Source organism: Schistocerca americana, chromosome 1 (genome assembly GCF_021461395.2).
Source record: "Schistocerca americana isolate TAMUIC-IGC-003095 chromosome 1, iqSchAmer2.1, whole genome shotgun sequence".
In the NCBI taxonomy this organism is placed as follows: domain Eukaryota; kingdom Metazoa; phylum Arthropoda; class Insecta; order Orthoptera; family Acrididae; genus Schistocerca; species Schistocerca americana.
In genome coordinates, this window is record NC_060119.1 from 1,141,410,013 (window position 1) to 1,141,436,040 (window position 26,028).

Consider the following 26,028-nt stretch of genomic DNA (forward strand, 5'->3'; position numbering starts at 1 on the left):
TTGTGACACAGTCTAAGATCTGAGATTACATATATTTTTAGATAGATGGTCTTCCATCATACAAGTGTACTAAATCTAGAAACTCATCTATTGAATATACAGGATTGTTTAGGAGCCATAATTTTAATTTTGTTTTTAGTTTTGTAATGAGCGATTTGGAGATATTAGGATGGAAGCAATTCAGTAGTTTTATGCCTGCATAGTGAGGGCTTTTCTCATAAAGTGTTGTTCTATGAGAGATGATGTGGGGTCTCTCTCTATCTCTAGTGTTGTGATCGTGTATTTCTTTATTAAGTGTTTTGTTACTGTTTACTGCCATGAAGATTATCTTCAGCACATATGGGTTATGAACAGTTAGTATTTTAAATTCTTTAAACAAATTTCTGCAGGACTCCCTGGCACATTTCTTTCCCATAATTCTAAGTGCCTTCTTTTGTAAGATAAGTACACTTTTCATATTACCTTTACTGCTGGATCCCCATATCTCTATCCCATAGCTTAGATGGGATTCAAATAGTGCAAAATATATTTGCCTCAGAGTGGTGATGTTACAAAAAGGTGTCAGTTTTCTTAGGACATATATGGTAGTACATAGCTTTTTGCAAATATCATTCACATGATCAGACCAGTTTAACTCTGCATCAAGTGTCAGGCCAAGAAATTTGGTCGAGTATTGTTTTTTAATGTATTCGTCACCAATTAAGATTTGGTTTTCATGAGTTTTTTTCCTCCCAAGATCAAATTCAATATAGACAGATTTATTTGTGTTTAATTTTAGTTTGTTTTCATTAAAATACTGCAGAATTAAGCCTGCTGCAGTATTGGATTCCACTTTGAGCTGCGAATAGTTATTGACTGAAAACAATATTAATTGTTCTGCATGACTGGAAGCTATTTTGATGTATATGCTTGTATTATCTCTCACAATACTGTCAAACAATTGTACTCAGGTAAGTTGTTAAGATAGTGTGCAATAAAGCATGATTGTGATTTAATTTCGAAGTTGTGAGGGTTGGGGATTCTAATTACTCTGCAGAGTGCTTGTGTTCAACCTGTTGAAGACTTAAACCCCACAATACGCAACAATACTGAAACTATTGCTATTTCCTACAAATGTAAAGATTTCTAGTGTGTAACTACAACTAAATAAATATAGAAAAAGAGTTCCATTTTAAAAATGTGAGAGAAAAAGTCACAGAAATGATTGCTTCCAGATACAGTGATTTCTGTGTACAGTAAAGAAGAGGAAAGCATTTATTACTGGTAGTTAGTTACATGTTCTGCAGATAATTTGAACAATTTTTTTTATTGAAGTGATGTGGAATGAGTCAATTTAGAGGAGACTGCTGCTTATGTCAAGCTCCTAGTGGAAGTGATTTGTTGTTGCCTTCCTCCTACATGTTGTGAAGTTTCAAGTGTGTATCTGATGCATGTGCATGACTGTGACGAGTGGTTGTACAGTGTAGCGTTGCTTTAGTGGTGATGTGGGTGAATTGAAAGGAGAGGATGAAACCCAGTGCCAGCACATAGCCTACTCCTCTCAAAAAGCAAAACTTTACCCCACCATCTCTACTTGTCTTGTCGGCAGTGAAAATTTCATCCACCACCAGGATTCCATTCAGCTTACCTCCAAGTTGAGCACAACTGCACAGGGATGCAACTTACAGTTGTTGTTGTTGTTGTTGTTGTGGTCTTCAGTCCAAAGACGAGTTGGATGCCGCTCTCCATGCTACTCTATCCTGTGCAAGCCTCTTCATCTCTGAATAACTACTGCAACCTACATCCCTCTGAACCTGCTTACTATATTCATCTCTTGGTCTTCCTCTATGCCTTTTACCACCCACACTTCCCTCCAATGCTAAATTGGTGATCCCTTGATACCTCAGAACATGTCCTACCAACCGATCCGTTCTTTTAGTCTGGTTGTACAACAAACTTCTTTTCTCCCCAGTGCCTCCTCATTAGTTACTTGATCTGCCCATCTAATCTTCAGCATTCTTCTGTAGCATCACATTTCAAAAGCTTCTATTCTCTTCTTGTCTAAACTGTTTATCACCCATGTTTCGCTTCCATACGTGGCTCCACTCCATACAAATACTTTCAGAAAGGACTTCCTGATACTTAAATCTATACATGATGTTAAGAAATTTCTCTTCTCCAGAAACACTTTTCTTGCCATTGTTAGTCTACATTTTATGTCCTCCCTGCTTCAACCATCATCAGTTATTTTGCTTCCTGAATAGCAAAACTCATCTACTTCTTTAAGTGTCTTGTTTCCTAATCTAATTCTTTCAGCATCATCTGATTTAAATTGAATGCATTCCATTATCCTCATTTTGCTTTTCTTGATGTTAAGACACTGTCCATTCCATTCAACTGCTCTTCCATGTCATTTGCTGTCTCTTGACAGAATTACAATGTAATCGGCAAACCTCAAAGTTTTTATTTCTTTTCCCTGGACTTTAATTTGTATACCAAATTTTTCTTTGGCTCCCTTTACTGCTTGCTCGATATACAGGTTGAATAACATGGCAGATAGTTTACAACCCTGTCTCACTCCCTTCTCAACCAGTGCTTCCCTTCCCTGCCCCTCGTCTGTTAGAACTGCCATCTGGTCCATGTAAAAATTGTAAATAGCCTTTCGCTCCCTGTATTTTATTCCTGCCACCTTTAGAATTAGAAAGACAGTATTCCAGTCAACATAGTCAAAAGGTTTCTCTAAGTCTATGAATGCTCTAAATGTAGGTTTGCCTTTTCTTATCCTTTCTTCTTACGAGAAGTCATAGGGTCAGTATTGCCTTGCCTGTTCCTACATTTCTCTGGAATCCATACTGATCTTCCCCGAGGTCGGCTTCTACCAGTTTTTGCATTCTTCTGTATAGCCTACAGCTATGAAATAAAAATTTGTACTTGGAGTAGAAGTAGTTGTCCAGGAGAAATGATGGCTTTTCCAATCCATCAACCCAGCACACCCTATTCCAATTCTGTCACAGGCTCACCGCATCTAAGGCTGAGCCACCTGTGAAAGCAGCCATGTTGTGTACCAGCTCTGCTGCAACCATTGCACAGGTCTTTATATTGGCATGACTACCAACCAGCTGTCCAACAGGATGAACAGCCACCACCATCTGTGGCCAAAAGAAAAGTAGACCACCCCATGGCAAAACATGCAGTGGAACATAATGTACTTGACTTCAGTGGCTGCTTCACGACTCAGGCCATTCATATCCTGCCCTCCACCACCAGCTTTTCTCAACTGCACAGATGGGAGTTATTCTTACAGTAAATTCTCCATTCCTGAAATAATGTTGGACTCAACCTACGGTAACCTACTGCCCCCACACTCTCCACCCTACAGTTTCTGGTCCCTCATCCTATCACCTCCTCCCCTCTCACATTTCCTCAGCCTCTTTGTGTCCCACTCTCTTTCAATGTACCTGTCTGTCCTTTTCTCTTCCCTGCTCCCCTCCTTTTCCACACCTCCCCTTTTCTGTTCTCATCCTTTTACTCCTCTCTCCTTTTCAATTATTTTCCTTTCTCACTCCCCATTTTATCCCCCTCACACTCCACCTCCTGATGATGTGCCTGGCAGTTTCTAGTCCCTGCATGCTCTGCCAGACAGCACTCTTCTCTCCCCCGATCCATATCCTGTGATCCCTCTTCCTTTCCCACCCCACTCCAGATTGTTATTCACATGACAGTTGCTTTCCGGTCAGAGCAGCCAGTGGTGGTCATTGTGCATGAAGTGTGTTTGCTTATGTGAATGTGTGCATGTTTCCTTTGCTGAGGAAGGCTTTGGCCAATAGCTGTTACACTAGCTGCATGTGTACACTCTTTTTTATTGTGCCTCACTGTAACTCAACTGGTCAACTTTACTGTGAGTAGCAATCTACCCTATTCCTTATATTGTTGTTATTCCAACCTGGAGTTTCCATTGTTTGAGAAATGATTTTTATGTCAGATTCAGAACATGCTTAGCTACCTGTCAGACATTATGTAGTAACTGAGCAATTGATCAAAAAATTTTGTTGCTACCTATTGAAATCCTTTCTGAATCACTGACAGCTTTAATGATGCATAATAAAGGTCATTTTTTTCCTTTAGTGTTGTAGATATGGAATCAGTATTCTTCTCAATTTCTGAGGAATTATCTACGACAAATTTCAGGAAAGATGACACATCTAGTTGCATCCAGGCATAACAAAAAGACTGTTACACATTAAGCTTTCAGTCAAAGCTTTCTTCAGAAAAGAGAACACACACGCATGTTCACACAAGCAAGCAAACCTCAAGCGCACATGACTGCCATATCCGGCAACTCGAACCGTAATCCGAGCTACCGGATATAGCGGTCATGTGTGTTTGAGGTTTGCTTGCTTGTGTGAACATGTGTGTACTTTTTGTGTGAAGAAAGATTTGGCTGAAAGCTAAATGTGCAACACTCTTTTCATTGTGCCTGTCTACTACTCAATGTGCGTGATCTTTACGGTGAGTAGCAATCCATCCTTCCTAATATTGCTGATATTCTAACCTGGATGAGTTTCCATTGTTTGATTATGATGAATTTCATTAGGGAATATATGTATTGTGATGGTACAGTTAAAATGACTAACTTCTTGAAAAAGTACCTACATGATGACCGCAGCTTAACACCACATATTATTCTTACTGCTTGCTTCTGTGCAATAAATAGTTTCATTGTAAGTGATGAGTTACATCAAAAATTACTCCAAAATACACTATTGGATGGAAATATGTGGAATATGTCAGGAGGGCGGTCATTTGTTCCCAAGACTAGCAATTATACTAAGAGCAACAGTAGCTGAGCTTGACTGTTTAATGAGCATCTCAGTAATATGCTTCTTCCAGTTCAAGAATTCATCAATATGTACACCCAAATATTTGGAGAATTCTGCACTGCTTACTGACTCCTGTTCATGTGCTACATCATTTTGTTGTGTAGAGCTGAATATAGTGTGTTTCCTTGCAATTAAGGGAGGGTCCATTTTCAGAAAACTACTCAGTGGTTCTTTGAAAAACATCATTAACAGTTTCTTCTTTTACTTTCTCTGTAATGGGATTGATTATAATACTAGCATCAAGTGCAAAAAGTACCAATTCTGCTTGGTGAAAGTTAAGTTGAAGGTCATTTCACATACATAAGGAATAGGAATGGACCCATAATTGAACTTCATCATACTGCCTTTGGATTTCTCCCCAGCCCTTAAAAATTTTCTGCCTTTGGAAACTTTCTTTGAATTATATGGCATAACATTTTTCATTCTGTCCGTCAAGTATGATTCAAACCAGTTTTTTGAAAAGCTATCAGTCCCATAAAACTTAAGTTTCTCTTAGAAAGTAACATAATCTGTGCAAGCAACAGCCTTGGTAAGATCGCAAAAATTACCAACTGGTGATATTTTATTATCTAAGGCTGGAAATATGTGTTGAGTGAATGTATAAATAGGATTCTCAGTGGAGCAACCCTTTTGGTATCCGAGCTGTGATATACAAAGTAAGATGTTTCTGTTGAAACATGAGACTACTCTTGAGTAAATTACTTTTTTTTAATATTCTGGAAAAACACACCAGTAAGGAAATTGGATGATAATTTTTAAGTCTTTCTTGTGACTTTTTCTATAAGGAGGTTTAACAGCACCATATTTTAATCTGTATAACACACTTTAATCTGTCTGGAAACAGTCCCTATGCCAGTGACACATTACATGTATTTCTAAGGACATTACTTATTAAGTCTGAACAACTTTTCAGAATTCTCTTTGAAATTCCATCAATAGCTTGTGAGCTTTTGTGTTTTAGAATTTTTATCATTCTATTAATTTCAGTGAAAGATGTTGGTACTATGTCTAGTTACACAAAGTTCTGTGGAACAACATTTTTAATATATCATTCTATCTCTTCAAATGGCCATTTAATTGTATTTTTACTGCTATATTTGTAAACTGTTTGTATGAGTTTACAGATTCAAACTGTGACTTTCTAATGTTGTATTCATAGGATACTGTTTTTTTGTTTTTTGTTTTTTAAATTTCACAAGTTTATATTTTGAACATTTAAAGCAAGTTGTCACTCATTGCACCATTAATCTTACCAAGGTCTGACAGAATATTTGTACAACTTCATTCAGAACGTGTTTTGTTATAAATAACTGCATCATTTGGGAAATCTCTGGGGTTACTATAATATTGTTCACAAGTCCATTAATACACAACATGAACAGCAAGAGACCCAACACTATTCCCTGGTATACACACAAAGTTACTTTTACATCTGTCGATAACTCTCCATTCAAGATAACATGCCACATAATTGTACTTTTTATAGTAAGCATAGATGTGGTACTGAGTCAAATGCTTTTTGGAAACCAAGAAATACTGCATCTACCTGACTGCCATGATCCTTGGCTTTGAGGATGTCATGAGGGAAAAGTAGGAGTTGGGTTTCTCATGATCTAAATTTTTGAAATCTGTGCTGATTGGCATGGAGAAGGTCACTCTGTTCAAGATACCTCATCGTGTTTGAGCTCAGAATATGATCTAAGATTCTACAACATAAGGATGTCAAGGATATTGGATGACAGTTTTGTGAATCACTTCTGCTACCCTTCCTGTAGACAGGTGTGACCTATGCTTCCTTCCAACTACTTTGCACAGTTCTTTGTTTGAGGGATCTGCTATAGATTATAGTGAACAGAGGGGCTAACTCAGTCTTGAATTGGATATAGAATCAGACAGGGTTCCATGGGCCTTGGGACGTTGTTCATAAAATTGTTAACAATCAGGTCCTGCTCTCATGCTGTTTTTGAGTTTTGAAATTTACCCATAAATGAGATTGTAACAGCCAAATAATGATTCCAGCTTATATTTCCTGTCAAAATTGTTCAGGAAATCTACACTGAAATCACCAGAAACTACTACTGTTTCTTCTCGTCTGACGAGTAGCTCTAGATTTATTTATTAATTCCTTTAACTGCGTATGTGGAGCATAGAGCTGCAACAAAGGATCACCATCTTGCTCTGTCTTCTGCTAGTATTTTCAATTCTTCCCATCCTATTCCTTGTGCTGATCTTCAACTGGTCATCTCCACATCATTTTTGGCCTGCCTTTTCGCCGTCATCCCTGTGGGATCCAATAAAGTGCTTCCTTCACAATATGTCCATTTGGTCTCGTAAGTGTATGTCCTAACCATCTCCACTTCCTGCTTTTTATTTGCAGCTCAATTGGCTCCTTTCTGCTTCTTTCCCAGAGTGTTTCATTAAAAATGACATTTGGTGACTGTATTCCCAGGATGTTCCTCAGACATCTGTTGTTGAAGGTCTGCAACTTAGTAGCTGCTTTGTCACTTTCCATGTTTCACATCCATATAGAAGCATGGATTCTACATTATTTTCAGATATCTGCAATTTAGTTCTCAGTGTTTATTTCCTTCAATACCCCGATAGATTGGAGAGTTGTAAAAGTGCCTTTGACTTTGCTGATGAGGGTGTTACTGCCCTATGTTGCACCACCATATAGTGTAATCATGCTTCCAAGGTAGTAAAACTTATCCACCCTTTCGATTATCTGGCTTCCAAGCTTAAGCTTTGCGTGGTGTTGTTATCATTTGCCTGCATGTCTTACGTTTTTTGGGCATTAATTTTCAAACCAACTTTCTTCGTCACAGATTTTAGATCTTCCAGTTTCTCTTTCATTTTGTTGATGCTATGGGACAGAAGGCAAAGGTTATATACAAAATCTAAGTCTTCTAGATGTGTTCCATTGCTCCATTTTATTCCTCTCTCTTTATCCATTGCTTGTGCCATTGAGGGGATTGCCTTGTATTGTTGCATCCACAGGAGATGTCACGGGGCTGGTGGTGGTGTAAGTCAGAGCGGTGACAGTGAGAGTACCGTCTGCTAAAAAATGCTAAATGAGTCCCGCAATGTCAACTTCTGCTGGGACAGGAGTGGTGTGCATAAAACTGTGTGTGATAGTGCTTCCACCTGTCTGCCTATCTGTGTAGGTAGTTGTAATCATGAGATCAGTATCATGCAACTTCGGATATGTTCTAAGACAGAAAATCATGGAAATTGACTAGCAGATGCATAGAAAGTGGTGAGGTGTGGACTGTCTGTTGTGGCAGTTTTAAGCCTTTTCAATACTCGGTAAGGGCCTGCAAATGGTCATTGTAGGGTGGGTTTCATTGCATTTGTATTTAGCATTAGGTGAGAACACATGGCCAGGTCCTTATGAATAAAACTTTGTTGTTTCATATGATGGGCGGCGTGGATGTTTTGTATGTGTGTGCACATGCGTGCAAGTAAGCCTGGTAAGGCCTGGTCTGTGGGGAATGTTTCATTTACTACAAATTCAGCAAGTAGGGTGAGGGGCTTGCCATATAGTATTTCGGCAACCGACATGTCGAGGTCATCTTTATGTGCCATGTGAATGACTAAGAGAACCCATGGAAGGGTCTCCGCCCATGATTCTGAGTAGTGCATGAGAGCATCTTTCATTGTCCGAAGCTACCGTTCCACAAGGCCATTGGATTGGGGTGGTAAGCAGTTGTGTGGAACCAGTGGCATCCACATATGTGGCATAGGTCATTGAACTGTCAGGATTCGAACAGTGAAACCTGAAACCTGATCTGACATTAAGGAGGCCAGGCAGCTGAATCTGGAAATCCAGTTGTTGGTGAAAGTTTTTGCTCTGCTGGTAAATGAGAAATGGGTGTGGCCTCCAGACATCATCCCACATGATCTATGATCGACAAAATGTAAAAGTAACCTTGTGATTTGGGGAGTGGCCCCACGATATCAGTGTGGATGTGCTGGAATGGCCCCTTTGGAATGGGGAATTTATCAAAGGGGAACTGTGTGTGGCGGCCAGTTTTTGCCTGCTATTGGAGAATGCAAGTACTGGTCGACATGGTACAATTATTTATAATGTCAGCACAGAGAAACCATTCTATGATGAGGTGTATGGTAGCATTAATGCCCGGATGTGCAGTGTTGTGGAGAAGGTCAAAAATTGTCCTACAGTGGTTCTGGGATGACTGGTCGGACCCTTCCATTCAAAACATCACACAAAACTTGTTTGGTCAAGCTGGGTCCAGTGTCTGGTTTGTTAAACAAGCTGTGGAGATCGGCATCTGTCGCCTGTGTATCTGCGACTCGTTTAAAGTCCAACTGGGCAGAGGTAGCTGCAACACGGGAAAGGCAGTCGGCCTCAATATCAGCAAGTATAACATATCGCAAATAGGCAGTGAACTGTGCTACAAAATCTAGGTGTTGTAATGTCCCGGGTGCAGAATCCATTGAAGGGTTGCGAAATGCATCTTCCAATAGGAAAAGGTCTTTATATATCATAAGTGGTGTTCCCTCAACATCATATTGAAAGTGACAAACTGCTTCATGTATAGCTAGTAGTTCATGTTCAAATGTGGACCAATTTTTCGGTGATGGTAAGTTTGCTTGAGAAAATCGTGAGAAGCTTGAGTGATTCCACCAACCACTTGCTGTAAAGTAGCACTGATAGCGTAATTGTTAGTATCAGATGCAATAATTAGATGTGCCTTGAGTGATGGGTGGTGAGCGTTGTGGCATGTAATCTTTTATTTTGTCAGAGGCTGCCTGCATTTGCAGTTTCTAATAGAGACGACATTCACCAGATGTATTCTTGCTGTGCAATTCTTGGGTGAGTGGTAGCAAAGTCTCAGTGGCATGTGGCAATTGATTCCTGTAGAAATTTATGAGCCTTAAAAACCTAAGCAGCTCTTGGTGGTTGTTAGGAGGTGGGAGAAGGTGTATCTGGTCAGTTTTTTGAGGAGCAGGATGCACCCCAGATGAGTTACATGATGCTCAAGAAAGGTCACGCAGGGTTGCCAAAGTTGGCACTTTTCATCATTTGTCATGACTTTATGAAAGGCCACTTATCGAAGACAATATGCTGGTGGTCATTGAGATCTTGCTCATTTTGCAAAAAGATTATGACATCATTTAGATAGGCATAACAAAAAGGCAAATTGAACAGTATGCAATGAAGAAATCTTTGCCATGTCTGTGCCTTGTTTTAAAGTCTGTACGGATGTAGAGGAACTCAAAGAGACCAAATGGCATGATTTTTTACAGTTTTTGGTACATCTTTATCTGCAATTGGAATCTGCAGGCACAGTGTTTTGCAAGTGATGATGCAGAAAATTTTTGCCCCATCCTAGACATGCTAAAAACCAAGCTAGTTCAGAAGGGGGTCACTGTTGATGATTTTATGAGCACTGAGGTAGCGACAGTCACTGTGTAGGTACCCAGTAGAAATTAGTTTAATTGGGGAGGTCCAAGCACTGTCTCATGACCTGACTATGCCAGCTCACAAAAGTTTCCCCAGTCAACATTAGCCAGTTTGAGCTTGTTGGGAGCTGGGGGTGACGGACAGGGGGATCGGTGTGGTTATAATGTGCTGGACTGTGTACTATCCTGCATGGCACAGATTGTATGTGGTCTAATGGGGTAGTGTGAAGTGATTCCAGGAAGTGGGGCATGACATGATTTGCCATCACTGTTAATATCAGACAGCATTGTCTCAGGAGTGCACTCAAGTGGGGGTTGTGGCACTTCACTAACCTAGAAGTGTCTGTAATAGGAACACCATGGTAGTGATCTGTGTCGAGATGACAAAGGTCATTGAGATGTCATTGTGCTGCATCTAGTGATGCAGTGGCATCCATGATTCGTCTCCATAGCTGCTCATTCGTGAGGCACATGACCTCATTATCATAATGTAATGATGAGTACTCAGTTGCCTTTAAGCATAGCTGGTTGAAAAGTGCTTTGCTTTGTAGCTCCAGGTTGAGTGGTGTGCCAAGTGGTGGCAGTGTGACGGAGGCCATCACTTTGTAATAGGATGGAGTGATTTAAATCTGGCAGTAGCTGGTAGTGCCAGAGCAAGTTGGATCTCAGGACTGGTTCAACTGTCTCAGCCATTGGGAATGTCCAAGGTATTTGAATATCTGTGCCAAATTTGAGAGAGATGTGTGCTGTTCCAGAAACTGCGATTACAGTTTCATTGCTTTTGTGCAGTTGCAGTGGTGATGGTGACAGTGTAGCAGGTGTGATCGCAGGTGGTAGAGTGCTCCCATCGGACCCGGTATCAGTGAGGAAGTACGTGTGCGGGCAACTGTCATGGATGAATAGTAGAGGACCATCTGTCCATTGAAGCACTGCATTGGCATTGTTTTGTTGTGGTGTGCAGAGGCGTCTTGTTTATGCAGAGTGGCCTGATATGCCTATATCAGGTCATCGAGCTAGTTAGTGTAGGTGCACAGTTGTCTGCAGCACTGTGCATCCTGCCCAAATCTGGAGTGGAACCGTCAGTGTTGTGTGTTGGACGTGGAAACATGTGATTCACTTCGCTCGTGCAGCTTTTGTTTATATACTGAGTCAGACGGGGGCAGCTGGGAGGGTGACAACCTCAGCTGTTGTGGTAGGTGACTGTTGTCCGCCGGAGCTGTGAAAGGTGCTCGAGATGGAAGAGTTGAGGTGCACAGCCTGGTTCAGGTTGGTCCGGCCATCGTTGGGTGGTCTGCAGCTGCACAGAGTTTGAGGCAGCTCGGCTGGGATCATGCAAAATCAGGACCTGCTGTTGGTTGTTGATTAGAATGTGGTGTTGTAATATGGCCTGCATTCTGTCAGGGAGTCCAAGTGTAAACTCCAGCAGTGCCTTCTCGTCCACTAGCATCACTGTTTGGATGTTATGTGGCAGTTTTAGGAGCTGAAGTGTCCGTAGCACACCCTCAGGCAGGAACATTGAGTCAATTAGAACACGCAGGTAGAAGCAAAGCGAAGATATCGTTCTGTTGCCGAAAGTAGTCTCATTGATGATGGGATGCAGCTGCTGCTCAGTTGTTGTAGCAGTAGTGCATTGGCAGGTTCACATTTATGAGAGGCTGGAACATACTAAAGCAAGTTGCTAATAAGGTCCGCATTGTCTCTGAGGTGGTTAAGAAGAGTGGCGAGCTTCTTGTTTTCCCCAATGATGCCACTGGCTGACATCAATTACTTGCTGAGGGCAAACCACATCATGGTAGAATCCATGCAGAACAACAGTATGGCTGGCATCGGCATCATGTAGCGATGTGCGTAGAACTTAGGTGACTGTTTGAAGAATGGCCGCGTGTGTGAGAAGTTTTGGGTCCAATGCAGTAGGTATGACTTTCCCAATGTCAGGTGTCTGAGACACCAGAAAATGCATGTGAGAGTGTATATGAGGTCCTGGTGCCATAAGGAAGGAAGGCGTAGTCCATTTACTATTCAGCACCACTGTTCGTCTTTCATGGAGTTTGTGTGATTGTGCTGTCATTCATGGCACATGTTATGCAAGTGTGACATCACTCAAACCAGGAGACAGTGATATCTGACCTTGCTGAGGTAAGATTGTGAAAAATATGTTCTCAGCATCCATAGTTGGTTTTGGTGCTGGGTGCAGGTGATGCAAATGAAAACCACGGTGCTGGATTGGAAGTGAATCGATTGTGATGTCTGACATGGCTGACACAGCTGGAATATGAGTAACGTCATAGCCTTCCTCACGGTACTTGCACATAGTCACAACAGCTGGAACAGGATTTGGAAAATCAGAATGCAGAAGTACTGAAGGGTGATGTAAACCTCGATCTCACAGTCTGTATGCAAATGGAAGATGGAATGGAATGATGCAGTGGTATTGTATGGGCCATTGTTGTTCAACCGTAACAGCACTGTGGCACTGTATGGTTCAGGTCATTAATGCGAGAATCATAATGCTCATAATCACTAACATTGGAACACGTCATGTTTTATCTTGTGTAAAAATTAAAGGCATGTAAATTAATATTTGATATGGAGGTGGCTGGCCATTCTTTACTGTGACTCTCAGCTGCACTTTTGTCAAAAACGCCAGGAATAGATTCACTTGTGTCAGATATGGAATGTTTATTGTGAAGTTACTTGGTAAATTTGACAATCATCATGGCATAGTTTGCTGCTTGCCACTGGCGGCAATGGGAGGTTGATCTGAAGATCTGGTGAACAGTGAAGGCATTGTTGCTATGTTGTTTGTCACTGTTGTATTGCCCAAGCCTTGGCCAATATTTAGCACATGGGATGTTTGTGGAATTTATGAAAACTTGTTGAGAGATGTTCTTGACAATGCGAAAAAAAAAAATGGTGAGGTTGTACCATTTGTAACAGCAGCATTCTTGATGGTGTAACCGGCATGGCAGATTATTGACTTAACAGCAAAATCGCAGCGTGAAGTGGAAATTTGGGGTTGCCACTATGGGAAATGGGGTACTGGCAGTGTGATAGCAGAATAGTGACACAGTTTTCCACACTATTTATTAGTAAGTTCATATAAGTAACACATGTAAGCACTACAAGCATACAGAGCATACGTACTAACTCTCACTGTCTCACGGGGAAGCAATCCTCTGTGTACTGAGTCACAGATGTTACACAACCACACATCAATTTCACATTGAATAAATAATTTCTCCACAGAATGAATAGCTAGAATCTTTCCACATCTGCATAATGTCTTGCAAAGCACATTACATCTGATCAACATAACATTTTTACACACAATTGGCACTTGATACACTGCCTAAAGCAAAGGCCCTGTGCAACCTCGAAAAATATGGATTGTCATCAGTGGAGGACAATACTCCTGTGCAACAGGAACGAGCACTTAAGATTGATATGATGGAAGAGAAATGGTCAGCTTCGTATTATTGGGAGAATTTTAGGAAGGTGTAGCTCACCTCTCAAGGAGATTGCACATAGAATACTGCTGCTACCTCTTCTTGAGTACTGCCTGAATGTTTAGGATCTCCACCAGGGTCAGTAAAGGAGAACAGCAAAGCAATTTGGAGACATGATTCTAGATTTTTTACCAGAAGGTTTGATCAAGACTTGAGTATTACAGAAATGCTCATGAACTCAAATGAGAATGCCTGGAGGGAAGATGAAGTTGTTTTTGTGAAACATTATTGGAAAAATTTAGAGATCTTTCATTTGCAGCTGACTGCAGAATGATTCTGCTGCTATCAGTGTACATTTTGTTTAAGGACCATGTAAACAGGATAAGAGAACATATAGACAAATATAGACAATTACTTTCACCTCTCTTCATTTGCCAGTGGAACAGAAAGCAAATGAGTAGTAGTGGTACAAGGTACCCTCTGCCACACACCATACAGTGGCTTGTATGGCGTGTAGAATCATGCCAAAGGTACAAGCAAGATGTAGAATGTCAACTTTGGTGCCCTCACAGCCTAGTGTAAAATAATTGGGATGATTTGTTTTTCGTTTTCTTAATATACTTCTATCAAGTGCAGTCTGCAATTGCATTTTAATTAATCTTCTTTTTAGATACACATGTTAGTCCTGATAGGCTATAAAAGGTGTTGTAATTTTGTCTCTACTCAAATGAATAGTAAAAAAAAAAAAAAGGTCCTTCTTAGCCACCTTATAGTCTCTTCTCTTAGCAGTATTGACTACAGACTTTAGTACCAGTAATAATTTTTTCAAGTGGAACTATAGTCATTTCTGCTCCTGTTATTACAAGTGTGGAAGACACAGATTTGATGGCTTTTCACTATCTCAATTTCATAAACAGTTTTGGAGAAACTGCAATATTTGGAGTTTAAGATTTTCCAAGCTGAACATAAACATGGTTGTTGTCTTACATGGAGGTTTGTGATTTTATGCACATATAAGGCAGTGTGTAGTGTTAAATGAGGAGGTAACAGAATGCTGCACTGCTGTAATACTGGTAAAAAGTGGCAGAGAGGAAGTAAAGCTTTGTGTTCTCTGTCTTCACTGATTCACATCAGTAATTATTCTCATTTCACTCCACCAGGTCAAGTGACTAAACAGCTCAGTGCAGCAGTCCCATGTCAGACCATGAACTTCCACATAAGAAACAATCTGGTTTATGCTGCAAACGAAGAAACCCTAAACTCTAAATATTCTATAAATTTCTCCACAACTTATTCTCAGAGACTGGTTGTGAAACACAACTGAATCTCTGTCTCTCAGATTTACAATAAGAGAGATAGCAAAAAACCAACAATGAATTACAGGGTTTCTAGAACACAAGCTGTTATATTGTAAAGATGATAGGTGGTGAAAAGGTAAAGAAAATGAACGATAGGTATAGGCATGACAGGGGAGGGAACAGCAATTGAAAATTTTGACTTATAAGAAATTGATGTTGCAGAAAAGGAGCAAGGAATAACAAGGATTGTGAGGCAGGAGTAACAAGGATTGTGATATCAACTAATGTTACTATTTAATTTTTTGTGTGTTATTTTTATTTGTTTATTATTCACACTTTAACCCTCAATTTCAGAAAATTTTATTTTGTAGGTCCTGGAAATGTTGCTGAATGCTGGTGCTGACCCAAATATTGCAGATAAATGTGGAGTGACTCCACTTCATTCAGCAAGTAACATGAGATTAAGTCCAATGGTGAGGGAAAGCTATGTATTGTAGACTGGGCTCCAGCCTACCATTTTATTTATGCATCTTCTTGATAAAGTTACTTATGTTCATATCTATGGTATGTCCCAATCTTGATAAAATCTCATACAACCAGAATCATTTAGAAAATTATCATTGTTTGAAAATATAATATGGGTAGTAAATATCTACTTAAGAAGCAGTGGCTGGGGAAAACACATGATTTGTATGTTTTTTTCTGCTGCCTCTTAGTGAGTAGATTTTTTTGATCTAGCCACATTATATTTACAGGACTATTTAGAGATACATATTGCGTCATTAGGCAATCAAATGTAAGTGTTCATGCAGTCTCAGAGTTGCTGTCATACATAAAAATATACTCTAAAATAAAAAATGACATACCATGAACAAATTATCTGAATGTGATGTACTTGTACAAACAAATGATTACAGTTTCAGAAAAAGTGGACAATTTATTCAAGAATAAAAGACTCACAAACTGAGCAAGTCAATAATGTGTTGGTCCACCTCTCTACCTCATCCAAGCAGTTATTCGGCTTGGCATTGATTGATAGGATTGTTGGATATCCTCCTGAGGGATACTGTGTCAAATTCTGTCCAATTGGCACATTAGATCATCAAAATCCCCATAATGTTCCAATCGTTCTCAATTGGGGAGAGAGCTGATGGTCTTACTGGCCAAGGTAGGATTTGGCAAGCACAGTGCCAAGCAGTAGAAGTTCTTGCCAGTGTGGGTGGGCATTATCTTGCTGAACTGTAAGCCCAGGATACCTTGCCATGAAGGGCAAAAAAAATGGGACCTAGAATATTGTCAATGGATCACTGTGCTATAAGGGTGCTGTGGATGACAACCAAAGGTGTCCTGCTACAAAAAGAAATGGCACCCCAGGCCATCACTCGTGGCTGTTGAGCTGTATGGTGGGCAACTTTCAGGTTGGTATCCCACTGCTGTCTGGGTTGTCTCCAGTCAGGTCTTGGCTGGTCATCTGGCCTCAGTTCGAAGTGGGGCCCATCACTGAAGACAGTTCTACTCCAGTCAATGATATTCCAGGCTTAAGACATGTCTGGAGACACCCCAGGCAGCAGTGGGATATCAACCTGATTGTTGTCTGCAGTACAGCCTGACAATCAGGATAGATGGCTTGGTGTACCATTTCTTTTCATAGCAGGACACATTTGGTTGTCATCCACAGCACCCACACAGCACAATGGTAAGTCAATGATACTTTGCCTCGTTTTGTGGCAGCCATCGTGGGCTTACCTTTCATCAAGATAATGTCCACCCGCATACAGTGAGCATTTCTACTGCTCATCTTCATTCTTGCCAAACCCTGCTTTGGCCAGCAATGTCATCATATCTCTCCCCAATTGAGAAAATTTGGAGCATTGTGGGCAGAGCCCTACAACTACCTCAGGATTTTGATGATCTGACAAACCATCTGGACAGAATTTTGCACGATATTGCTCAGGAGGACATTTGACAACTCTGTCAGTCAGTGTCAAGCTGAATAACTGCTTGCATAAGGGCTAAAGGTGAACCAACACATTGTTGACTTGTTCAATTTGTGAAGCCCTTCCTATGGAATAAATCATCGTAATTCTCTGAAACTGCAATCAATTGTTTGTCTGTATCAGTATACCACATCTACCGATTTCCATTCCATTAGGATACTTCTTTTGTGATGCATTTTTCTTTTCATTGAGCATGTTGCGCAGGGTAGCCGCAGGGTAGCCGCGTGGTCTGAGGTGACTTGCTACAGTTTGTGCAACTCCCCCTGACAGAGGTTCGAGTCCTTCCTCAGGCAGGGGTCTGTGTGTTGTCCTGTTAAAGCAATTTTCATATCAAAAACTTTCACTGAATCTGACTCATGTATTTAAATTTTGCACCATATACACGATTGAAAATATATGCTACACCAGGATATAAACCTAAACCTTTCACTTTTGAAAACAATTCTCTTACTTACTGATTACTTCTGTTGCCATTGCTTGGTGAGTAGAGTACTGTTTCAAACTTCCCTCTCATAATTTAAAACTTTACCCTCAAAAACCATTGCACATGAGATTAAATATTTACAATAAATTAAATAACACAAATCTATCAAATATGGAATTTGACCAACTAAAAAGATTGTTATTTAATACACTATTGGAAAAATGTTATTATTCAATTGAAGAATTCATGCAGGACAGTTTGGCAATTTGAAAGGGAAAGAAAAATAAAGATTATGTATTCTGTAATAAATTGTTAATATATTGTATAAATTATATTGCAAGCTGCAAAATGACTGTAAGCGTCATATATGTTCTTGTTAATTGTTCATGTCTAAACATTCAGAAATGCATGCTTAAGTATGTTAATTATTATAACCTTATTTTTTTAAAGTAATTTGATGTGACTCCAGTACAAAAATCTTTGATTTGTAACAGTACGTTATGAGACGAATAAAGTACATTCTACACGTAGTGCCCAGGGTTTTCTCACTCCAGTCCAAAAAAGAGCAATTATAAATACACTGGTACATAGAGCAAAAACTGTTTCTGCTGAGAACCACTTGGATTCTGAAAATAATCATCTGAAGTATGTTTTCCAAAAGAATGGGTATGGTTTATGTGGTAAGTCAGCATTTTCCAAGAAAAGGAAACATGGAATTGTTGAACATCCCTGTGATGAGCCACCTATTGTATTCCTTCCTTTCTGCGGTGTTACATCCAACAAAGTAGGCAGAGCCATGGAAAGATGAGGTTAAAGATCTGTTTTCTGACTTCCTAAGAAGATAAAGGAGATGCTGCATCCTGTTCAGGACAGTCTCAGCCTCAGTATCCCTGGGATTTACAATATCCCTTGCGAGAGTGGAAGCAGTTACATCTGTCTGTCCATCTGCACCATTTCTGATTACTGTGCAGAACATCAGTGGCAGAACATCAGTGGCAGATTAAAAATCAAGAACTGGAGAAATCTGCAACTGGTGAGTGCCACCTCACAAACAAATATAAAATACCATGTGACAAAACAAAAGTTTTGTCCCAGGCTCCTACACACTGGGATTCTGTAATTAAAGAGGCTGTAGAAATAAGAATGTGTGAGATCTTCAATCGTGACAACAGGTGTAATCTTGGCAGTGCATGGTGGTGAGCTCTTGATGCAGAGAAGAGCCAAAGATATTCATTGCAATGTTTACATTATGCCACCCATCCAGATGTTGACACCTGGTGCAACAGCATTATGTAATTAAAGACAAATCAGAAGTCAACTATGAGCTATACAAGGCCACTACAGCAGCAGTTTTGGCAGTCAATTGCTCCTGATGAATACAGTGTAGGTAATTGTCAAAGGCTCGAGGTTTTACCCTGAAGTGACATGCCAAGAAGTCCAAGGATGATTTATATTACATTATATTCTTACTTAGTGAGTTATCCAGATGTGTTCAGAGTCTATCTCCCATCTGCCATTTACCATTACTATTCTCTTACACTCCACATTCTACACAGGTGATCTAACATACCTTGTAGGATAAAGATTGGTGGAAGAAAGGATACACTGGGGAATCCTAACAGATTAAAAGTGTGAGCTGAACCAGAATTCAGACACTCAAAACCAGACACTTCTCTTTTGTAAGTAATGTTTTGAGCAGAAGAGAAGAAGTATACTAACAGACTTAGGGTTTGAGGCAGCAAAAGGTGCAGCTAATGCAGTAGAACCATTAAAAGGTTAATGAAAGCAATCCTAGAGTACCAATCCCATATAAATCTTGAAGACACCTGAAACGAAGCTGCTTTGCCTTTCCATGTGGCTTTCTTCATGGTGTCTTCATTATTTCATTTTTCTTCTGTGGGCTGATTTTCATTTCTGACATCCAGACACCATTCACCTGTGTAATTAGCATTATTTTCTGACTGACTAAGAATGATGTCAGTTTTATTCAGTCTTCCTTATAAGCATCTCTGGAACAAAGTGAACATCATTCGGTCATTTCAAGATTGCTACAATGTTTTCTGCCAGTCAGAAGGGGACTGATTGCACATATAAATGCTGCTACCCTAGTAACAGACTGTGAGAAACAGCTGTAGAGTTTATAGTCAGAAGAGTTTACCCAACACTTCTCACAAAAATTTTTAATAGCACGATTTAGTGACCATTTTGCTCAAACACTAAGCTTGAAAATAAAAGGCTGTGCTGTTAACAACATGCCTTAAACAACTACATGTAGAAGCTATAGTCAGGTTAGCTAGCATAAATTACTTCAACAACTTATTAAACAAAAAATGATCACAGGTTTATATAAATTAATGATGTAAAAATTAACTCCTTCATTGACACATTAACCCATTTCTTTTAAGTTGCTTTTCCACAGGAAATGGGAACCATAAGCTGCAATTTTAGAACAAACAGTTGGATTTCAAGGACAAAAAATGTTTCGTACCAGAAGAGACTATGTCATAAAATGTATAACGTGAATAATTGCTTGCTGAATTACAAATATTTATAAAAAAACATTCCAAAATGCTAAGACAAGTAAAAAGAGTGGCAAAAATGATGCATAATGATGAATTCATTTAGAATTCAGCAAATAAAGTGAAGGCCATGCGGAGTGTCATAAAAAAGAATCTGACGAAGACAGAGCATCACGCAAAAATATAACAGTCACATATTTAACAGCTTTTTCACAGGTGTTGCTGATAATACAATAAAATCAAACCTAAATAAGAAAACCTAGCCAGCAAATTTAAAATAAGCACATTGTACATCGGCACTGTCTCACAAGATGAAGTAACAAAAGCAATAATAAGACTAAAAATTTCAAACTCTGCAGGCATTGATGGTGTCTCTGTTTTAGTTCCTTTGTACGAAATGAAAATATATTCACTGTTCAACAGTCACTTCACCACTGTAAATAAATATTCTCTGTCCTTAATCTCTTTTTAATATTTCTAGAGTGTAACAATCCTCACACACATGAGTTCTAGTTGGGCCAGGGTGGGACAATTCCTCACCTGTAGTACACCATATGTAGTGCTACTGACATAGCTTTCATAGTCTCTCTTCAGTAGTACAAACATCTGGTCAGCTGAAGCTGAAAGTCTAATTATATGTAGGATGGTGTGTTGCTCAAGAAAGTATGCAACACCATAATTTGTATTGCACTAACATGCACATTAATTCCATGCAAATTTCAGTTATTACAAGAAAAAATCACCATGCACACTTAGCATTCTGATGTAGCAATTTGTCAGAGGAAAATATACTGTGGTAGTTAAATTAAGTCATTTTATAATTAGAATCACAGTGTGCAACAATATCTCGGTCAGATGACAATGACATTTCACACCTTCTTGTTAATTCCAATTCAGTGAAAATGTTCATTCATCTGATACACAGAAATCACCTGAAAGTTATTAAATATTGATGTTATTGAGTATTGTGGAAATTGGTGGATATATTTTTATGTATGGAACATGCATAGCTGTGGTGTTAGTCAACACTGGGACTGCACCTTACATAGGTCTTACACATGAGCTGTCAAACTGTGAACTGCTGATTTTGGGTGCTGTCCATCTACTGAAAGACAAGTGTAAGAATAAACTGTTATTTTGTAAACTACATTATGCTTTTAACCCCATACCTCCTGGCTCATATCCCTGTAACAGACCTAGATGCAAGACCTGTTGCATACATCCTCCCACAACCACCATTCCAGTCTGGCCACAAATGTCACCTATTGCATCAAAGGCAGGGCTACCTGTGAAACCAGTCATGTAATTTACCAGCTAAGCTGCTGTTGCTGAGCACGCTGCTCAACACAGCATCCTTCATTACACTGACTGCTTCACAGCCTGTGGTATATGGATCCTTCCCACCAACACCAGCTTTTCTGAATTATGCAGGTGGGAACTTCACCTCACCCATCCAGCCCCTTCCCTGTTCCCATTCCAGCACTACACAGCCTTCATTCTACCATTGCACCCAGTCTTCTTACTTCTCTCCTTTTCCACTATCATCCCCCCAACCTCCCTGGCCCCCCCCCCCCCCCCCCATCTTTCCCCTGTGCTCCGTTTAACCTCCTGGGACTGCACGTAGCTGCTCTACACCCTCTCTCCACCTCGTCCCTGCTCGCTCCACAGTAGCACTGCACTGTCTCCCACCCCTACCCTACTATCCCTCCCCCTCACTACCCCAGCCTCCTCCTTCCCCCCTCCACCCCCCCCCCCCCCACCCCCACCCAGTCACCACTCCTATCATGCACCGGTGCTGCTGCTCGCAATGTGGCTTCAGCTGCCAGAGACTGCAGTCATGTATGTGTGAGCTGCATTTGCATGAGTGTATCTGTCTGTCTGTGATCTATTTTTGATGAAGGCCTTTCTGGCCGAAAGCTTATTTGTGACATTCTTTTTGTTGTGCATATCTGCGACTCAGCATCTCCTTTCAGTATTTTCATTAGACAATAAGATATTCCTTTACTGAAGTGTATATATCAGTGATGTAATCATAGTTATCTCTTTAAAGTTTATATACTTGTAAATTATATCTGCTCCAAGAATATTATTATTGCAAAAATATCCCATAAATGTTATTTACTTGTACCATGTCTATGTACCCTATGTTCAGGTATATTATCTGTTTCAATTTAGTATAGATGTAAATACTGACTTATCCAACATCTAATGTGTTTATACTGTACATGTGAGATGTACTATGTCAAATAAGAATTCAAACAGTACAATCTTCCATTTGAGTTCATCACTTGTTGTTCATTAGCTCAAATGGCTCTGAGCACTATGGGACTCAACTGCTGTGGTCATAAGTCCCCTAGAACTTAGAACTACTTAAACCTAACTAACCTAAGGACAGCACACAACACCCAGCCATCACGAGGCAGAGAAAATCCCTGACCCCGCCGGGAATCGAACCCGGGAACCCGGGCGTGGGAAGCGAGAACGCTACCGCACGACCACGAGATGCGGGCTGTTGTTCATTAGGTCACATAATATATGGTAGAGCTATATTTCCTCTTCTATCATTCAGATATCCTGCTGTAAGTTTTATTATAAAATACATTCTAAATTAGATTTTTCTGATGAGTTTCAAATCAACAATAATTTCCTAATAATGAATTTATGGAATTGACAACATACTGACTGTAATCTAATGTAATAAAATCAGAGGAACTTATATAAACAATATAATCTGTTCTGAATCTTCAGTCATAAGGGAGTATTTATCATGGTGGTTTATAATTTTTGTGATTTGTAATATGTAACATATAGGATTCCTTCATGTACCATATTTTTATATACCTCTCATTTATTACAGGCATCACAATCTATAGCCACACTTATCAGGAAATATGGGAGTGAAAAGTCGATATTGAATGCTAGAGATCATAATGGCAGAACACCTCTACACTATGCAGTTGCAAGAGGACACTTCAAGGTAGAATACCAAAAGTATTTTTGAACTTTAGATCTGGTTAGCAGGGTGTTGCATTAAAAGTAATGAGGTCAAAGTTGCATGAATTTTCCTCTGTTGTGCATGATTGCTAATGCGGATCATGCTAGTTAGGCATCTTGTAACAGAGAAGCTGGAACAATCCATGTGTTCTTATTCTGTTCCCAGTAATAATATAATTTTTTCTATCCTTCATTTTATAATGTTTTCTGAATGATACTATATGATAATTACATAAAAAATTACTTTCTTATTTAAGCTGTTATTCTTATATGTAAATATCTTTCAAAAAATATTTGAAAACTTTTAATTGTTGAGATCATAGTAAGATAACTATCATCAATAAGAAAAAAATCGGCAATCTTCAGACGCAAACAGAATAAGCAAACATAAAATTGCTTTAAGTGACAAGGATTTTGTACATTGAACGTATTACGGAGAAAACTTTTGTTACAGTATTTCAGTAAAGAGGTAGAACATACACAGTGTGATGAGAAACCAATGTAACCATATGTAAAACAGATAAGACACAGCATTTGAATAGCAGGAAGCATTTCCTTCAAAAATATACATTCATCCACCCATAGTAACATTCTGCCTTTGATAACAGCTGTAAATCTAGTTAGTAGTTACGGCCTGCAACGACCATATATCACACAAAATTCAATAATATTTCTGTAAAACAAATGCCAAGTTAAGATTCCAAACATTTTTCAAACATACATCCAATATTATATAGGCCCTAAAGGAGATAAATTCACTAAATCAGGTTTTATTTTCATTTACACATCAAGTTCTGTAGGGCCAAATTGAGGAGCAAATCTCCAAGGTCATGGAATGTGTCAGTACACGAAATTACAACATAAAAGTAATAACAGATAAAAATAAAATGTTTATGAACCTGAAAAAGTCAAGCCATAAGTTTAAGTAAACACAATCAACAATACATCAAGAATCAGCTTAATTTTTCAAGGAACTCCTCGGCAGAATAGAAGGAGTGACCCATGAGGAAACTCATCAGTTTAGATTTGAAAGCACTTGGATTACTGCTAAGATTTTTGAATTGTAGTAGTATCTTACTGAAAATGGATGCAGCAGTATACTACACACCTTTCAGCACAAGAGTTAAGGAAGTCCGATCCAAATGCAGGTTTGATTTCTGCCAAGTATTAGCTGAGTGAAAGCTGCTTATTCTTGGGAATAAGCTAATATTGTTAACAGGAAATGACAGTAAAGAATATATATATATACAGGGTTATTACAAATGACTGAAGCGATTTCACAGCTCTACAATAACTTTATTATTTGAGATATTTTCACAACGCTTTGCACACACATACAAAAACTCAAAAAGCTTTTTTAGGCATTCACAAATATTCGATATGTGCCCCTTTAGTGATTCGGCAGACATCAAGCTGATAATCAAGTTCCTCCCACACTCGGCGCAGCATTTCCCCATCAATGAGTTCGAAAGCATCGTTGATGCGAGCTCGGAGTTCTGGCACGTTTCTTGGTAGAGGAGGTTTAAACACTGAATCTTTTATACAACCCCATCGCATGGGGTTAAGTCGGGAGAGCGTGGAGGCCATGACATGAATTGCTGATCACGATCTCCACCACGACCGATCCATCTGTTTTCCAATCTCCTGTTTAAGAAATGCCGAACATCATGATGGAAGTGCGGTGGAGCACCATCCTGTTCAAAGATGAAGTCGGCGCTGTCGGTCTCCAGTTGTGGCATGAGCCAATTTTCCAGCATGTCCAGATACACGTGTCCTGTAACGTTTTTTTCGCAGAAGAGAAAGGGGCCGTAAACTTTAAACCGTGAGAGTGCACAAAACACGTTAACTTTTGGTCAATTGCGAATTTGCTGCACGAATGCGTGAGGATTCTCTACCGCCCAGATTCGCACAGTGTGTCTGTTCACTTCACCATTAAGAAAAAATGTTGCTTCATCACTGAAAACAAGTTTTGCACTGAACGCATCCTCTTCCATGAGCTGTTGCAACCGCCCCAAAAATTCAAAGCGTTTGACTTTGTCATCGGGTGTCAGGGCTTGTAGCAATTGTAAACGGTGAGGCTTCTGCTTTAGCCTTTTCCGTAAGATTTTCCAAACCGTCGGCTGTGGTACGTTTAGCTCCCTGCTTGCTTTATTCGTCGACTTCCGCGGGCTACGCGTGAAACTTGCCCGCACGCGTTCAACCGTTTCTTCGCTCACTGCAGGCCGACCCATTGATTTCCCCTTACAGAGGCATCCAGAAGCTTTAAACTGCACATACCATCGCCGAATGGAGTTAGCAGTTGGTGGATCTTTGTTGAACTTCGTCCTGAAGTGTCGTTGCACTGTTATGACTGACTGATGTGAGTGCATTTCAAGCACGACATACGCTTTCTCGGCTCCTGTCGCCATTTTGTCTCACTTCGCTCTAGAGCGCTCTGGCAGCAGAAACCTGAAGTGCGGCTTCAGCTGAACAAAACTTCATTAGTTTTTCTATGTATCTGTAGTGTGTTGTGACCATATGTCAATGAATGGAGCTACAGTGAATTTATGAAATCGCTTCAATCATTTGTAATAGCCGTGTATATATATCTAAAAACAAAGATGATGTGACTTACCAAACAAAAGTGCTGGCAGGTCGATAGACACACAAACAAACACAAACATACACACAAAATTCTAGCTTTCGCAACCAACGGTTGCTTCGTCAGGAAAGAGGGAAGGAGAGGGAAAGACGAAAGGATGTGGGTTTTAAGGGAGAGGGTAAGGAGTCATTCCAATACCGGGAGCAGAAAGACTTACCTTAGGGGGAAAAAAGGATGGGTATACACTCGCACACACACACATATCCATCCACACATATACAGACACAAGCAGACATATTCAAAGGCAAAGAGTTAGGGCAGAGATGTCAGTCGAGGCGGAAGTCATTCAACAACATCTTTGCCTCTGCACTTCCGCCTCGACTGACATCTCTGCCCAAACTCTTTGCCTTTGAATATGTCTGCTTGTGTCTGTATATGTGTGGATGGATATGTGTGTGTGTGCAAGTGTATACCCGTCCTTTT

At 39.9% G+C, this 26,028-nt stretch overlaps 1 protein-coding gene across 3 annotated transcripts in view; it reads left to right on the plus strand.

The window, feature by feature from the left end:
• Positions 1–26,028, plus strand: part of LOC124619293 (serine/threonine-protein phosphatase 6 regulatory ankyrin repeat subunit B-like) — a 289,649-nt gene that overhangs the window by 146,080 nt on the left and 117,541 nt on the right. For all 3 annotated transcript variants that reach the window (XM_047145590.1, XM_047145570.1, XM_047145581.1), the window contains exons 10-11: positions 15,402–15,503; positions 22,828–22,947. In XM_047145590.1, the coding sequence (XP_047001546.1) occupies positions 15,402–15,503; positions 22,828–22,947 (222 nt within the window). The remainder of the gene's footprint in view (positions 1–15,401; positions 15,504–22,827; positions 22,948–26,028) is intronic.